At 38.6% G+C, this 18,131-nt stretch overlaps 1 protein-coding gene across 6 annotated transcripts in view; it reads left to right on the top strand.

Annotated features, from left to right (window-relative positions):
* Positions 1-18,131, top strand: part of GTF2E1 (general transcription factor IIE subunit 1) — a 41,921-nt gene that overhangs the window by 14,794 nt on the left and 8,996 nt on the right. For all 6 annotated transcript variants that reach the window (XM_060418433.1, XM_042231939.2, XM_027980298.3 and 3 more), the window contains exons 3-4: positions 7,629-7,830; positions 13,660-13,901. In XM_060418433.1, the coding sequence (XP_060274416.1) occupies positions 7,629-7,830; positions 13,660-13,901 (444 nt within the window). The remainder of the gene's footprint in view (positions 1-7,628; positions 7,831-13,659; positions 13,902-18,131) is intronic.

An 18,131-nucleotide genomic window follows, 5' to 3' on the forward strand; every position in this document is an offset into this window, starting at 1 on the left:
TTCTTTACTATCTGAGTCACCACGGAAGCCCATGAATACTAGAGTGGGTTGACTTTGGCTTAGTGGTAAAGAATCCACCTGTCAATGCAGGAGGTATGGATTCAAGCCCTGGGTCAGGAAGATCCCCTGGAGGAAGAAATGGCAACCCACTCCAGTATTCTTGCCTGGAAAATCCTATGGACAGAGGAGCCTTGTGGGCTACAGTCCATGGGGTCACAAGTGTTGGTTAGGACTTAGTGACTAAACCACCACCACTCCCCAGTAGAATATGAGCTCTAGAAAAGCAGCTCAGAAGATGACTGGCAAGATTTAGGGAGGCAGAATGTGGCAAATCCTTGGGACATTAGTTTCACTGTGTTGGAGTAAGGGCTCTGCAGCAGCAAACATTTGATCATCCTGCCTCTTTCTTTGGCCAACCTTGAGAACTTGGGCTGCAGCATAACTTCTGCTTCAGCACTGCAACACCTGTAGCATATCAAAACAGTTCAGCTTATTTTATTTTGATTGATGGATTGATTTTGGGGGGGGGTAGAAAAATGGCTGAGTAATAGTCCAGTTGCAATTAATATGTTTGGTAGATCTTTGACAGTGAACTCTAGGCATTAGCCAATGACTTACTCATTGTGTGTTTGTGTGAAGAAGGGAAAAACACAATCCAAATAATGTCTAATTCCTTGGGGATTTGACTCATAACGTCCTCATCCCTTTTCCTCAATTGTGATAAATTTTCAAAGCATTTTCTTCTTGTTAAACTAAGGAGGATATACAATTTTTTTCACTTTGGTTTTACTTGTACTTATTCATTGTTCCCTTGACTAAATACTTTCGTAATTAAAATGAGTCCCATATGTGTTAATGAGTAAACAGTTAAGTCAAAGACCTTGGCCAGCATAATAGACATCATCTAAATTTTCTTTTTCTGGTTTAGCAAAGGAAAGTGTTAAGTTTGAATTTTGTTGAACATGACTTTTTTTTTTTTCTCCTTTTGTTCCCAGTCCTTTTTCTCCCCTCCTCCCATGCCCCAGATTCATTTTGGTTGTTACATTTATTATTTTGGGAGAAAGTTAAAATTGTATAAAACTCTTTCACTCTCCCTCTTCTTTTCTCCTCATCCAAACAAGTAGGTCTCCATTTATTTTCTTGTTTTGGGGTAATAACTTACCTTCACAAGAAAAGTCCTGAGTCATAGAATTGGGACTTTCACATACTACTGAATGGACAACCCTAAATTATAGTTTTGAAATATGTTTTTTTTTAAATCTTTTTCTCCCTATTTTCAATACCTGTTAATTATCTATATCTGGATATATTTTAATCATGCTGCCAATCCCAATACATTAAAACTCAGCAGAGTAAATACCAGGCATGTGATACACATTTAATGTTTGTTTAGTACATTTTTTTGTTACAAATCTTCTCCCCTGCTCCACATTTTTTAAAATTGGAGCCTTTCCTACACATGGGAAAAGTTTGCTAAATTGTGGCTGGCAGGGATGATAGATTAGGAAAGGGATGTGTAATTCAGGGTGGTACAGTGAATTTAGTCTTTTGTGTCAGAAAGATTTCTATTTGAATCTAGGCTTTGTGATTTTGTTTTTAAGCTCTGACCTGATAGAGGTTAACTCCTCTGAGTCTTTATTCCCGCATATGTTAGATTTGAATAATACTGTTGCAGATTGACTGTGATGAATACATGGGATTATTTGTAAAGTAGCTTTCTTAGATGTGTGTGTGTGTATGTGTAGTTTATGGGTGTGTATGATCAAATATAAGTGTTTTTGAACTCATCTTTTCCTCCTTATCTCATCATTTGTCAAACTTGGCCTAAAGAATCTTTGTAACCTTCATTTTCTGTCTGCTGGCACATTCTTTGATCTAGATTGCATGTTCTCCCTTATGTGCCTTTTTGGTCCTGTTTGAGGTGAGTGAAAGATCATAAAGAAACTGAGGCAGCCTGGAGTAGTTAGAGAATACCCTAAGATAGGGTCTTCCCAGGTGGTGCTAGTGGTAAGGAACCTGCCTCCCAGTGAAGGAGATGTAAAAGATGCATATTTGATCCCTGCATTGGAAAGATCCCCTGGGGAGGGCATGGCAACCCACTCCAGTATTCTTCCCTGGAGAATCCCATGAACAGAGGAGCCTAGTGGGCTACAGTCCATGGGGTTGCAGAGTTGGACACAACCGAAGCGTCTTCACATGCACACACCCTAAGATAGCATATAAACGAAAACCTCTCTAACCAAGGTCTCTATTTAGCTTTTGTTATGAAATATAAAGCATCCCTGGTGGCTCAGACAGTAAAGTATCTGCCTGCATTGTGGGAGAACCAGGTTCGATCCCTGGGTCAGGAAGATCCCCTGGAGAAGGAAATAGCAAACCACTCCAATACCCTTGCCTGGAAAATCCTGTGGATGGAGTAACCTGGTAGGCTACAGTCCATGAAGTCGCAGAGAGTCGGACATGACTGAGCAACTTCACTTTTCACTTTTACTTTGACTTTATGAAATATAAAAGCTAGCTTTCAATTCTTCTTGACCTGAAAATTAGCACCATACCCTCTGATTGTACCAAATTCTATCTCTCAAGGATTTCTCTTGCCTTGGGTTTATACCTTAACTGTTAGTGCTTCTCACTCTCCTTAATCTCTGGATACTCTGATTTACTTTATGGCTTCAATTATCATCTATATGTTGTTGATTGTCATATCAAAATTTCTAATCTTAAATTGCACTTTTGAGCTTTCAGAAGTTACAATGCTTCTGCTGCTAAATCACTTCAGTTGTGTCCAACTCTCTGCAACCCCATAGATGGAAGCCCACCAGGCTCCCCTGTTCCTGGGATTCTCCAGGCAAGAACACTGGAGTGGGTCACCATTTCCTTCTCCAATGCATGAAAGTGAAAAGTGAAAGTGAAGTCCTGCTCAGTCGTGTCTGACTCTTAGTGACCCCATGAACTGCAGCCTACCAGGCTCCTCCGTCCATGGGATTTTCCAGGCAAGAGTACTGGAGTGGGGTGCCATTGCCTTCTCCGAGAAGTTATAATAAGTTGACTTCTAATAAATCCATTTTTTTGGTACATATCTTTTTACTTTTTTTTTTTTTAATTTTGAAATCTTTATTTCTTACATGCGTTCCCAAACATGAACCCCCCACCCACCTCCCTCCCCATAACATCTCTCTGGGTCATCCCCATGCACCAGCCCCAAGCATGCTGTATCCTGCGTCAGACATAGACTGGAGATTCGATTCTTACATGATAGTATACATGTTAGAATGCCATTCTCCCAAATCATCCCACCCTCTCCCTCTCCCTCTGAGTCCAAAAGTCCGTTATACACATCTGTGTCTTTTTTGCTGTCTTGCATACAGGGTCGTCATTGCCATCTTTCTAAATTCCATATATATGTGTTAGTATACTGTATTGGTGTTTTTTTTTCTGGCTTACTTCACTCTGTATAATCGACTCCAGTTTCATCCATCTCATCAGAACTGATTCAAATGAATTCTTTTTAATGGCTGAGTAATACTCCATTGTGTATATGTACCACAGCTTTCTTATCCATTCATCTGCTGATGGACATCTAGGTTGTTTCCATGTCCTGGCTATTAGAAGGGCAGTGGATTCAGATATCTAAAGCAACTTGATATCTCTCCCACAAAGAAAAACAAACTTGTTCTTCCTCTTTGTTTTGGTAAATAGTATCCTTGTTCAGTTAAGTCAGATCTTTGTGTTGATGTCCATTAGTCAAAGACCATCAGATATATGCTCACAGTAAACAAAATCAAGTTTGTTGATGCTTTCTGCAGCAAGAAAGCCACACACCATAGGGAGCCATGTGGTGACTCAGCATGACTTTGCTAAACAAACTTAGAGAATATGGGCTTTTGTTAGATAATTTTGGGGAGGATTCAGGTAATTGGAGAAGATTTGCTGTGGATTAGGTACTGTCAAGAAGTGAGGCTAAGGGACTTCCCTGGTGGTTCAGTGGTTGGGACTTTTCCTTCCAATGCAGGGGTGCAGGTTCAAGCCCTGGCTGGGGATCTGGGATCCCACATGCCTTGTGGCTAAAAAACCAAGGCATAAAATAGAAGCAGTATTTAACAAATTCTATAAAGAGTTTAAAAAAAGATAAGAAGTGAGTCTACTTCTTTGATTGGATATCTTAATAAATCTTATCCCAGAAGTGAGATGACCAGGCTGAGGCTAAAACTATAATTGGTAAAGAAGCAGCAGTCCCTTGTGTTACCTAGAATTATCTTTTTTAGTGGTTGTGCAGACCTTACCTTTATCTGTATTCAGACAGACACAAATTGACTTGGTTTTGCCTCACTTCCATCGTGGTTTCAGAGAACCTTTTATCTGGTGTTGGTGATCTGTGGATTCCATTTGTCAGAAAAGCGCCACAATCTAACATATGAGTGCTGGGCTACTTCTTAGCTATGAGAGGCTGTTTTCTCCTTTTTATTTGTTTGGAATAGATGTAGATGATGAGATAGCATATGGATAGCAGAAAGATGGATTAAGAGTATTTAGACAGGGTTTATGAGCAAAGAATTTACATGTGATTGGATATTTTATGTGTGAGAGGCAGTAGAGAAACTTATTCTGTTGGAAATATATCAGTAGAGCCTACTGTTAATGTTGAAGCAGAGATGTCTAGATGGTTTATTCTTTATTAGGGGAAGTGGGGTTGAGGGTGGGGTTATATATCAATCATATATTAGGCTTTTTAAAAGGAAATGTTTTACATATTTACTATGTGCCAGACACTTAAATGCTTAGGTGATCACACTTAAGTGATCTCTCTTAATCTCTTGGGTTGATTGGGTTAGAAAGGAAGGATGGCTATCCCTGGCATTTGAGAGTCAGAACCAAACTGGAGGTCTGAGTTGGGCCAGTGGTATTAAGTAATGTTAAAGAGTATGAGTTTCATCATAATAGGTTGGATTTGAATCCTGCCATCACCTCCCAATTAGTAGTGATAAGATTTTTCGAAAGTTTCCTAACCTCTTAGAATCTCTGTATTGTACAGATTTAAATGAGCACTAATAATAATACCATCTTCAGATGATTGGCTATAGTTGGCACTTAGTAAACACTGGGTATACAATAGCTGCTGTTACTGCGTTTCTCTTGTTGGCTGTGTGCCTTTGGACAAATCATAAAACTCATATCCTCAGTTCTGACATCATTTTACAGGGTTGGTATAGGGATCAAAAAGTGTACATGGAAGTACTTTAGAAAGAAAGCACTTATATACAATAAAATAGATGTTAATATATATTCTCTCAAGTGTTTGAATTTACTTGAAAAGTAAAGGACTGTGGTTGGGTTTTGATGTTTCTGGATCAAGTTATTTGGATCTTGAATGTTAGGATGAGAAATTTCAGTTTGATGCTGTGGACTTTAGAGGTTCAACTATCAGACAGATTTCAGAGCAGGAGGATGAGATTAAGAAAACAGTGGCCTAGGAACTTGGAATTGGAAAGACAGAGCCTAAAGGTTCAAAGACCAGATCTAGGAAGCTAAATTTCAGGATAAGTAGATAATGGTGCCCCAGATAGGTGAAATGATAGTAGAAGTGAAAAATCTGAGGTATTTCTAAAGAATTACAATTTAATTACAAGTTGAAATTATAATTAAGCTGAAGTTGAAGCTATAGATATAAAAACAACACAGGCTTCTTGAACTTTAAATTTGAAAATGGATTGGTCTCATCTATTCCAGTTGAGCTATTTCAAATCCTAAAAGATGATGCTGTGAAAGTGCTGCACTCAATATGCCAGCAAATTTGGAAAACTCAGCAGTGGCCACAGGACTGGAAGAGGTCAGTTTTCATTCCAATCCCAAAGAAAGGCAATGCCAAAGAATGCTCAAACTACTGCACAATTGCACTCATCTCACACGCTAGTTAAGTAATGCTCAAAATTCTCCAAGCCAGGCTTCAGCAATATGTGAACCATGAACTTCCAGATTTTCAAGCTGGATTTAGAAAAGGCAGAGGAACCAGAGATCAAATTACCAAAATCTGTTGGATCATCGAAAAAACAAGAGAGTTCCAGAAAAACATCTATTTCTGCTTGATTGACTATGCCAAAGCCTTTGACTGTGTGGATCACAATAAACTGTGGACAATTCTGAAAGAGATGGGAATACAGACCACCTGACCTGCCTCTTGAGAAATCTGTATGCAGGTCAGGAAGGAACAGTTAGAACTGGACATGGAACAACAGACTGGTTCCAAATAGGAAAAGCCGAGTACGTCAAGGCTGAATATTGTCACCCTGCTTATTTAACTTACATGCGGAGTACAGCATGAGAAACGCTGGACTGGAAGAAGCACAACCTGGAATCAAGATTGCCGGGAGAAATATCAATAACCTCAGATATGCAGATGACACCATCCTTATGGCAGAAAGTGAAGAGGAACTAAAGAGCCTCTTGATGAAAGTGAAAGAGGAAAGTGAAAAAGTTGGCTTAAAGCTCAACATTCAGAAAACGAAGATCATGGCATCTGGTCCCATCACTTCATGGGAAATAGATGGGGAAACAGTGGAAACAGTGTCAGACTATTTTTTTAGGCTCCAAAATCACTGCAGATGGTGACTGCAGCCATGAAATTAAAAGATGCTTACTCCTGGGAAGGAAAGTTATGACCAACCTAGACAGCTTATTAAAAAGCAGAGACATTACTTTGCCAACAAAGGTGTTTCTAGTCAAGGCTATTCCAGTAGTCATGTATGGATGTGAGAGTTGGATTATAAAGAAAGCTGAGCGCCGAAGAATTGATGCTTTTGAACTGTGGTGTTGAAGACTCTTGAGAGTCCCTTGGACTGCAAGGAGATCCAACTAGTCCATCCTAAGGGAGATCAGTCCTGGGTGTTCATTGGAAGGACTGATGTTGAAGCTGAAGCTCCAATACTTTGTCCACGTGATGTGAAGAGCTGACTCATTTGAAAGACCCTGATGCTGGGAAAGATTGAAGGCTGGAGGAAAAGGGGACAACAGCACATGAGATGGTTGGATGGCATCACCTACTTAATGGACATGAGTTTGGGCAAACTCCGGGACTTGGTAATGGGCAGGGAGGCCTGGCCTGCTGCAGTCCATGGGGTTGCAAAGAGTCCGACTGAACAGAACTGAGTTAGATGTAAGTAGTAAGTTTGAAGAAATAGCCTTAACGGCAATGTACAGAATTACTGGAGACTTTCGGTTTTAGGTATTTATTTGGCTTTCCCCATAATGTAGACTCAAATGTATACAGTGCGAAAAGAAAAGTGTTGATTTTAGGCTACAGGTCTCAGTGGAGCTGTAAAGAATTTGATTTTAAGTTAAAATAAGTATAAATGTGTTAGAAATGTTATGATTAAAATCTGTTTGCTGTAGTTAGGAGTGAAATTACTTGAAATGCTTCAAAAAATTATAGATGAATAGATAAATCAACAATAGAAAAATGTTAAGTTTAAAATCTCGGTGGGCACAGAGATGTTCACTGTAAAATTCTTTAATCTTTTGAATATTTTTGAAAGCTTTAATAATAAAATGTTGGAAGTAGAGTGGAGATATATACTGTTTGTTAAAGGCTAGTCTTTGTGGGCCCTGACTTAAGACTTTTATTTTCTTTGTAGGAACTTTCCGCTGTACCTTTTGCCAGACAGAGGTAGAAGAAGATGAATCAGCAATGCCTAAAAAAGATGCGCGCACACTTTTGGCAAGGTTTAATGAACAAATTGAGCCTATTTATGCCTTGCTTCGAGAGACAGAGGATGTAAACTTGGCCTATGAAATACTTGAACCAGAACCTACAGAAATTCCAGCCCTGAAACAGAGGTGAGTATAGGCTCTGTACTCTTACCAAGAATACCTTTAAGCTCGCCGTTTTTTAAACTGCCTGTACTTTGGAGAACAGGTAAGTAATTTACTAGGAGACTAAAAACTATAAGATTAAGTGGATTCTAAGCTCTGTCACACTTGTTGTATTAACTTGTGCCTTTGATGAAATTTGTTTGTACTGAATGCGGAACAGTGTGGGCCTTAGGGGAAAAAATCTTTCAATAGGTTTGATTTTAAGTATTCTATCAGCTTGGGCCTGCTGCAACTCTTCTAATTGTTGGTTAGTCCCAAACTGGTTCTGCCTCTTGGGAAAATCTGAATTTTTGCCTAGTCAAGTTCTGAAGCCTGAAGTTCTTTAAGAAATACAGCAATCACTTTTTAAATTTGTATTTGAAGCATTCTAACCACACTTTTCTTGCCTTCCTTAGCTTTCAGTGCAACTTTCTTGAGAGTGAAGTATAAGTGGGTGTTACCTATGGGTTAATACTTCTTTCTATGGCTCTCTGTTTTTATCAGTGTATCCTAATGTTTGAATTGTAGAGGCAGCCTTCATTTTGTCATGCGGTAAAAAGCAGTTTATCTTCTTCTTTGAAAAGCATAAACAAGAATTGAGATCAGGGAGTGCTCTCCTATTATACCCTTTTTCTTTCTTCTTTCCAGTTTCAAGCTGATGGCTTAGAGTTTATACACATCTACTCCATTCCATAGAACCCAATAGTCCAAATTGTATGGATTTGGGGAGCACTCTTAGTATTTTATGTTCTCTGGTACAGATGTTGCTGAAAAGCCAGTTATGGGCAGTTCTGACCAAATTGAATTTCATTTTGGTGGCTAAAAACAATCTAATTATATAGAAGGTTTTGTATCTATACAAATCAATGTGAATTTTCTTTCCTAGCATATGTGTCAGTTAGAATGCCTCTATCTGTAATAATAGAACACCAATTAGAAGTAGCTTGAGCAGTAAGAAAAACATTCTAGCATAACCAAAAGTCCTTAGGTAGCACAGCTCAGAATTAATTTCACAGCTCAATTACATCTTCAAGGATCTAGATTTGTTCCATATTTACTCTGCTGAACTCAGCCTGTTGATTGTCCTCTTGGGACCACCAGGGGAGCTAGCTAAGATAGCCATGTCTTTCTAGGTATCACATACAGATGAAAATGTTCACGTGCAGAAAATGGGACCATCCCTTCCTTGTGTCCTGTTTTAAGATGGAAGAGAGCTTTCTCAGAGGGCCACCTTCATCCTGCTGTATTCACCAATGTCGCACTGGCCAGAATTGCTTATTTGCTTATTTCTAAGCCAGCATCTCACAAAGAAAATGAGATCACATGATTGATGCTTAGACTGGTTAAGGTTTACCTCCTAGGACTAAGTAAGGTCCCAGAGTCCTTTGAAGCAAATAGCCATCAGTACTTGAATAAAATCGATAAACAAAGGAGAGGAGCCATAATTGATAGGCAGCCAGCATCATCCACATTACAGATAGCCTTTTCTTACTGGTTGTTGGTCTCTTATCAAGAACTTATTTGTTATATCTTTTTCTGTGCATTTAAATAATACTGCAACCCTGTCAGAATAGCCTGTGAGGGAAATTTGTTTTACAAAAATGCATACATTTTAAGTGTATGGGTTATTTTATATTGAAGTGTTTTAGACATTTTCTCTGATTGCTTTCTGTACAGTGTATAATATTAATACTGTTTGTGAATTATACTTGTGTTTCCTCCTCTAAATATAGTTTATCTTGTTTATTAAGATCCTTCCCCACTGTAGTAATGTTCATTCACCACCACCATTGGCATTCTACCTCTATTGTTCCACACTTACCACAGTCCACCTCCCATTCCAGGACCTTTACTTAGGTATCCCTCTGTCCATGCTGGCGATAAGTCTGAGCAATGAGAGAGGCCTAACAGCAGCTCAGTATATCAGATCACCTGCTCCTCGTTAGGAGTGATGGAAATACTAATCAAAAAAGAGGCCACTCAACAGCTTGGTCAATAAGAAGAAAGGGGGAAATGAAGGCAGGTAAGAAAGATAGAATGGGGTACTTGGACTTCCAACCAGAACAAAATACAATTGCTTCTGCATAGTTAGGAACAAGACTGTTAAGAGCTAGGTTAGAAGGTGTTACTCTGGCTAAGGTGGCCTCACCAGCACTTGACAAGCTCCACTGCTTGTATCCAACATCCTGGAAGTCGTGTTTATTTAGGTTTCCTGTACTGTAGGCTTTATTTCAGAGCACAACAGTTTTGTAGTAGCCACCCTGCCCCAGCACAAGAAAAGGAAAACATCAATAGAGTGGTGTGGGAGTACACAGACAATAGTAATGCATTATTTTGTTTAAAAAATTGGTGGCATGATTGTTCGTTTGGCTCCTGTAACCAATTAATTCTAGTTAATCCCTAGAACAGGAACCAGAGGCTGCCTCTGCAAAACTGCCAGTAGATTTAACCCAAGAACTACTGATGAACAGTTCCAGCCTTTCAGCAAGTCAACCCACTGGTGATATTTAGTTTTTCTGTCCTTCCTAAATGGAATTCCTTGCCAGTAACCTCTCCTTTTCCATCATATCTTACTTAACACTCACCTTAAAAATCTTTAAAAATTTAGTTTTGAAATAATATTCTTCCCTCATCCCTGAGTAAGAGTTATATCTTTTAAAAATTGTACAATTGTTTAAGTAATGTAAGAGGATTCAAAACTAAATTGTCACTTTGGTCATCTTTAAGTGAAATGTGTACATTCTCTCCATAGGAGAAATTTAAGCATGCAGAAGAAGTAAAGTCTGTTTTCTCTCACCCGGATTTTCTTTAGTGTCACATCTGCTGATGATTTGACTGTATATTTGGTGAAGATATAAATAAAATCTGTGTAGTCAATTCTCCATGCTTAAAAATATCTTTTTAAAAATTCTTCCAAATTTAATAATTTAACTTGTGGCCAAATCTTTTCTGCCTCAAACCAAAATAAAAACCAATCTTGAGTTTCTGTAATGGAGTAATGAAAACAAAAGACCTTTTAAAAGTAGTCTTATATTCACATTTATTTGAATTGTCCTACCGAAAGTACTGAACACTTACTAACCTTCAGAAGATAGTCCTCAGAGGTAATGCTAAAGATACAGCGTAGATGACAACTATGTGTTCAAGCTGATATGGAGAAATAGTAGCTTCAGAAAGACTGAGTGGATCATTTAAGATTCTGGGTGAAGGAGCAACAGGACAGGATGGAGTTGGCCAAGTCAGAACTAGAGAAACATTGAGTGGGTGGAAAGAGACAGAAAAGGCATCTGGCTAACTCAGGGAGATGCATGTGGGCACAGACAGGCTCAGCACAACAAGGTAAGACTATTAGCTGAAGATAGAAGAGACATTAAAAGGAGTTAAGGAGACAACTGGGTGAGAGAGGAGAGACTCAGAATGTAGAGTAAGCACAGAAACATGAAAACACAGATCAGGCTAAGAGAGAAGGGAAGACTGAATGCTTGAGAGAGACCGGCTTTTAAAAAGATGACTTACATCAGACTAAGTAGAGTCATATTATAGTGAAAGCAACAACACAACCTTTTAGAAGACAACATGGAAGAGAGAAAAGGAATGAAGAAGAACAGATATGGATTAAATTGAGATCGACATTGTAAATAATGCAAAAAGTAACATTAGAATGAATGCAGAAAGGAATAAAAGCTAGAAGGAAACCAGTTATTTGCAACTGTAACATAAGACTTTAAACTATAGCAAGACAGGTAGATGGATTGGGTACAGAGACATGCCTCGTAGGCCTAAACTCAGAGTGAGTGAGAAGATAACTAATAAGTTTGTGGGAAAGAATGATGTACAAAGCAGCCCTGGTACAGCTAAGGGCAGTAGTTAGAAGGCATGGATTAAGTGACCAGATCAGCATGGTTTGTACAGCTAGAGAGGGTACATTTATTTTTTTTTTTCTTTTGAGGGAAAAAGTGGCAGTGGGTCTGTAGATATCCAGAGGCAAGGAGGTATGAGATGAAACCAAGATTACCTCCAGAGAAACATAGTGTTCTCAGGAAGAGGTGTAATGAGCCAGTCAGATACACGGACCACAGTATATATCAGTTGCTCAGTCATGTCCAACTCTTTGCAACCCCCATATATATCAGACAAGTCTTAATTAAACGTGAGACAAAAAAGTTAAGCAGATGTAAGTGGGCCCAGGAAGAAATGAGGAGCAATGGAGTAAGCAGACAGGAAGGAGGATCAAAGAGAAGGAAAAATAGTGAGTGGCGTCTGAGAGAAGTGGTACAGAACTTAAAGACAAATGAAGTATTGCTTAGGCTCAGAACGAGAAAGGGTACTGCCCAGGAGACAGTTCAGGATCCATGGGAAAATTTTAGGGAAAAAATAGCAGAGAAGTTAGAGAAATGTGGAGCAAGGGAATCAGTAGACATGGGAAAGAACACAGCAGAAGGTATGGAGAAAGGTATAGGGCAGGTACTAAGTGAGCAGGTAATTCATGAAACATGGAGATAATCTATGGACTAAAACAGAGTTGTCTAAACAGAAAGGGAGGGAGAGTCATGCATAGATGTTGATGCAGAAAGCATCAGTAGCAGGCAAAGAAAGATAAGGTGTGAGCTTAGACACAGAAAATCAGGTATATTCAAAAGAGTTTGGAGCAGATTGAAAGTAAAACAAGCAGAAGGAGCAGCAGAAAGACTAAAACTTAACAGAGATGAGGAAACATTAAGTGACTAGAGAAAAATAAGGAGTGATCTGGCCTGAAGCATGGGTCTTCCCTGGTGGCTCAGTGGTAAAGAATCTGCCTGCAGGAGACACAGGTTCGATCCCTGGTCCGGAAAGATCCCACATGCCACGGAGCAGCTAAGCCTGTGGGCCACAACTGTTGAGCCTGCGCACCCCAGCTACTGAGCCCACGTGCTGCAACTACTGAAGCCCTCAGGCCCTGAAGCCTGTGCTCCGCGACAAAATAAGCCACTGCAATGAGAAGCCCTTGCACTGCAATGAAGAGTAGTCCTTGCTCACTGCGACCAGAGAAAAGCCCGTGCAGCAGTGAAGACCCACCACAGCCAAAAATAAATACATTATTATTATTTTTTTAAATCATGGCTAGTAGAGGTAAAAAGCTAAACAAAATAGACTCAGAAATAGATTATGGTTGCCATGGAGTAGAAATAATGGTTGGAGCTGGATATGGAGAGTCAGTGTAGGTGCAGAAATGGAGAGATACAACTTGACAGAAATGAGGCCAATCTCTGCATGAAGATTTGCCTTATTTGGTGAGTTGCAGAAGAACATTGATTCTGAGTTGACGTCTGGCTTTGTAGAATATTTTTTTAGTTTCTCAGCACATGAAAGACAGGGAAAAGCCTATAGAACTACTTTGAATTTTTCTGCATTCAGCTGAAAAGATGCTTTTAAAAATATAACATGTGTTTTGTTTTAAAACAAAATTCTCATCAAAGATTTTACTGGCAGAGAGTTTTGCCAGACTAGTGTCTTTAAGTGGTCTATGTCACTATATCTTTCTCTCCTCTCACTAAGTATATTTATTGAAACATCTTAATCTATCCAACCTCAAGCATTTGTACACACCAGAGGATTCAGAGTTTAAGGAACTTAAATATAAATATAATGTGTTCTTCTAACCAATGTAAGCTTCACCCAGAAGTATAAGAGCAAATTCTCAGAATTATTAAAGCATGTGTACATGATCACATTTATATGTAATGCTTCAGTAACCACTTCCTCAGTTGCCCTTCTTTTCCTGCACTAAGCCTTCAAGGTTTCTTCTTTCTTTCCTCCTCTGATCTTTTTATGTAGCAAGGACCGTGCAGCATCTGCTGCTGGAGCTGCTGGCCTGGCAGGTGGGCACCACCGGGAAGCGTGGACCACCAAGGGTCCCTCCTATGAGGACTTATACACTCAGAATGTTGTCATTAACATGGATGACCAAGAAGATCTTCATCGAGCCTCACTGGAGGGGAAATCTGCCAAAGAGAGACCTATTTGGTTAAGAGAGAGCACTGTCCAAGGAGCATATAGTTCTGAAGAGATGAAAGAAGGTAAGAGTAGAAGTTAGTAAGATGAATATGTCTTGAGTTCAGTAGAAAATAAACTTGACTTGGTAAGAAATTTTGCCTGGGCAATTCTTAGTTTTATTGAAAACCATTCCCCATCTGTTTATAAAACATATAGCAGAAAGTAAATTGAGCAATAAGCAGTAAAACCAACCAGTATTCTTGTATTATCCTTTAACTTAATTGAAATACCAGAGACTTTTTAAATCCCTGTTTTTAGATTTGAGAAATTATCATTGTTTTGTCTTAATTTCTTGCAAAAGTACTCTTGTATGCAAAGTGGCCAAATTCATCTCTTCTTTAATCTTCTGTTGCCTTTTTACATGCATTTTTATTTCTTTGAACTGGGAGCCTTAACTATATACTAGCCCAAACTTTTTATGTTGCCTCCTCATAAGTAAAAAGGAGTTGTGCTCCTTGAAATACATAAAAGATACCACATGAATAAAGAACGAGTATCTCACCATCCAAGAAGACTGACAGAACTTTATACCAGAAGGTTTTAGAAATCTCTGTGAGCCCTGAAGTGTTAACAATTGCATAATAATCAGAAGTTTGAGAGCTGCACCATTTTACTTTATAAATTTTAGTCTCAAATTACTGGATTTAGAGACTTTGGATGATGATGGTTTAGGAGTAGGTAGGAAATGGGAGGCTAAAACTGGATAAATATTATTCAGAAACTGGGAAACAGGGGTGAAATAGGGAGTCTGTACCTCTAATCAGATTTCATTAGTGTTATAACCTACCTGCCCCTACTCCTAGGTTATGTATCATTGCCAATGTATCACTGAGTCTGGTTCTTTAATGCTGAAGAATCATCAGTAACTAAAAACCACTTGTTCACTTTTTTCCTAACTGCTTTCTCCTTCGTAATTAGCAGTGCTTTTACTAAGAATGTATGTTAAGAATTGTAAGAGTAATGTGGAGTTGGGTAGTGATGGTAAAAGCAGGTAATGCCTCTAGTGTGATTCTCTTTAGTTTTTTAATTCCAACTGGAAAAAAATTTCCCTTGGTAGTCATACTTCAGTCTCCCTTCTTCCCATTGATTACCTTGGCTGTGATGTTTAGTTATTTTGATGCAAGTTATTTTAGATTACATCGTAGTTAGTCTGTCAACTATTTAATGGTTTGTTTTCCCCGGCTTGGCTTCTTGCCTATTCTTGAAGCAACAAGACTTTTTTTCTGTGAACTTGGTAACAAAATTGAAGGAAATAAAGCTATTATTAGCCAGTGTTATATACAATTAGGCTCATAAGTTTAACATTCAATGTTTATAATTCCTAGAATGGTGGAATTTAAATCATAAGGACTTTAAATAAGTCATCTAGCCTTGGTTCCCTTTTGTGAATATTTCCTTCTGTGTATAAAATAGTATATGCTGTTAGGTCTAAATTTGCTTTCATTAGGTTTTGTGATAGTTGAATAGACTCTATCCAGTGAACTGTAAAGTGAGTCTTATTTGTCCTACGCGTTATTTTCCTCAGAGTTCAATTTACTTTAATATCTTTAAGAATTTCATAGACTTCAATCATGTCCTCATTACTTTAGTGATAATTCTAATTCTTTTCTACTCTCCTTACAAATCATTCTCTTCCCCCAAGTGATCTCCACCTACATTTTTTGTCTTATTTTAATTGTCTTTTTCTAGACTATCTCCAGTTGTAATATACTTTACTTGAGACCTAATGACCAGAATAATACATATTATTTATGAATGATTTATCATTAATAATTTGAGTTTTATTTCAAATATCCTTCAGATTTTACATGACTCTTATTGCTTTGGTTCTGGAAGCATATTAAGACAACTTTAGAATCATTTGCAGGAATTTTTTTTTAGATCCTCTCCTTCCCTTTATGTGGTAGCTTAGATCAGGTTTTTTAGTATATTTTAGATTATTTTTTGCTAGGCAGATTTTCTTATACTATGCCAGTACTAAAATAGATCTAGGGACTTACCTAGTGGCCAGGGTTAAGACTATGCAATCTCGGTGCAGGGGGCATGGGTTTGATCCCTGATTAGGGAACCAAGATCTCTCTTGCTGCACAGCAGAGCCAAAAAAAATTTTTAAACTAAAAAAAAAATCCCCCAAACTCAGCAGGTTTGAAAAACAAACTAGATCTGACACTCTTATGCCCACTTATTCAACCTTCAGCTCTTCCTATATTTTTTTGGTGTTAGTTTGGGCTTTAAGTACCCAGAATCGCTTAGCCTCATCAGTGAACTTGACAGTTTCCCAGTACGCATCTTCTTCGTAATCTATAACTCTGTTAAATAAGACAGTTCCTAGAACTGCTTTTTCTGCTTCACCATTTAGAGATTTCATATATCCTTATTTTTTGTCTTCTGTCTATAACAGACAATTCCTTTTTTGCCTAAGTCTCTCAGGAACCTTGTCAGAAATCTTTTAGACATGACTTCATTTAGTTTTGGCTTGCATACATTACTTGTCTTTTTTTCCCCTTGAAACACTACATTGGCAATAAGGACCCTAAGGAGGAGGGTCAGCTCCGGCACTATTTTTAAATAAATGGTGAAGTGTAATTTTAGTTCTCACGTCTACATCCATGTTATAAAAAACTTGTTTTCTCTGATCTAAACTTTTTAACTTCTCAACTCCTGTTTCCTTTTCTCTTTCTTGTTATGTTTCATCTTAGGAATTCTATCTATACGTTGTAAAAATGTCCAAGATTACAACTAATTCATTCTCATGTGTTAGTGAGAAGATGCTTTCACTTTATCCATGGCCAGAATTGGGCATAGCAACCAACCCACCCCAGTATGCTTGCCTGGAGAATCCCGCAGATAGAGGAGCCTGGTGGGCTACACTCCATAGGGTTTCACAGAGTCGGCCACAAGGAGTGAAGCAGCTTAGCCCACACGGGTCTTCTCTTGATAATGATAATGGATAACACTAATCTAAGTGCCAGACCTTTGCAGATATTCACTTAATCACCCTGGTAATCCAATGAGATAAATACTATTTTCCACCCTTTTTGTACTTCAGAAAACTGAGGCAGAAAAAGATGAAGTAGCTTGGCCAAAATAACACATCTAATAAATGTTAGGATTTGAATAAAGGAGTCAGGTTTCAATCAACATTTATATTTGGTATTATTTTCAGAATACAGGATGCAGGTATTTTTCTTAAATTCTTCATTTGTAATGTGTACACAAAATGATAGGAAGTGTGTGATGGGAGAAGTATCCTTTCTGATACTAGATTCCTAGATAAAGTTCAAAGTACACTTAATTTGCTTCAGGAGAATAAGCTGCCATTTATTTACTCATTCATCAAATATTTATTCAGTACCTAACAATCAGTAGGCACTATTCCGGGTGCATGGGATATATCACTGAGTAAAAAAAGTAAGTATCTATTGTGGAGAACTGACATTTGTGGAAAGTAGATGACAGAGACTAGACATGAAGTACTATGTTAGAAAATAAATGCTATATGGAAAAAATAGAGCATTAAGAATATAGAGGTAGGGGTGAATTGAAAGAATGTAAAATTTGAGTAAAGACATGCAAAGAGAAAGATGCAAGAGAGTATGGGTAGCTAGAGGAAAGATATCCCAGGCAAAGGAAATGGGCAGTGGAGAGGGCCTGAGGTAGGAGTGTGTGTATGGTGTGCACGGGGAATCCGATGGAGGCCACTGTGACTGGAGCAGAACAAGCAAGGGGTAAGAGAAGGGGTAAGTAGTGGGGCAGGAGGGGTTCAGATGATGTGGGACTTTATAGGTTATTGTAAGGCCTTTGGCTTTTGCCCCAAGCAGGATGAGGAGCTTTATTTTGATGTCCTGTTATGCCAGCTACAAACTTGGTCCTTCACAGACATTATTTCATGTTCTTAACCAGAGCCCTAGAAACCAAACACTTCTATCATCCCATCTTATAGAAAAAGGTACCGAAGTTTAGAGACTAAATAACTAGCCCAAAGTGTTACAGCTTGCATGTTGGATGAACCAGGGTTCAGATCCAAGCTATGTCTCTTAAAACCCATGTGCAGGGACTTCCCTGATGGTCCAGTGGTTAAGAATCCACCTTGCAATGTAGGGAACATGCATTCGACCCCTGGTTGGGAAACTAAGATCCCACATGCCACAGGGCAACTAACCCTGTGTGCCCAGTGAAGATCCCATTGTGCCCCAACTAAGACCCGATGCAGCCCAATCAATAAGTAGATATTAAAAAACAAAACAAATCAA

The sequence above is a fragment of the Ovis aries genome, chromosome 1 (genome assembly GCF_016772045.2).
Source record: "Ovis aries strain OAR_USU_Benz2616 breed Rambouillet chromosome 1, ARS-UI_Ramb_v3.0, whole genome shotgun sequence".
NCBI classification, from domain to species: Eukaryota; Metazoa; Chordata; class Mammalia; order Artiodactyla; family Bovidae; genus Ovis; species Ovis aries.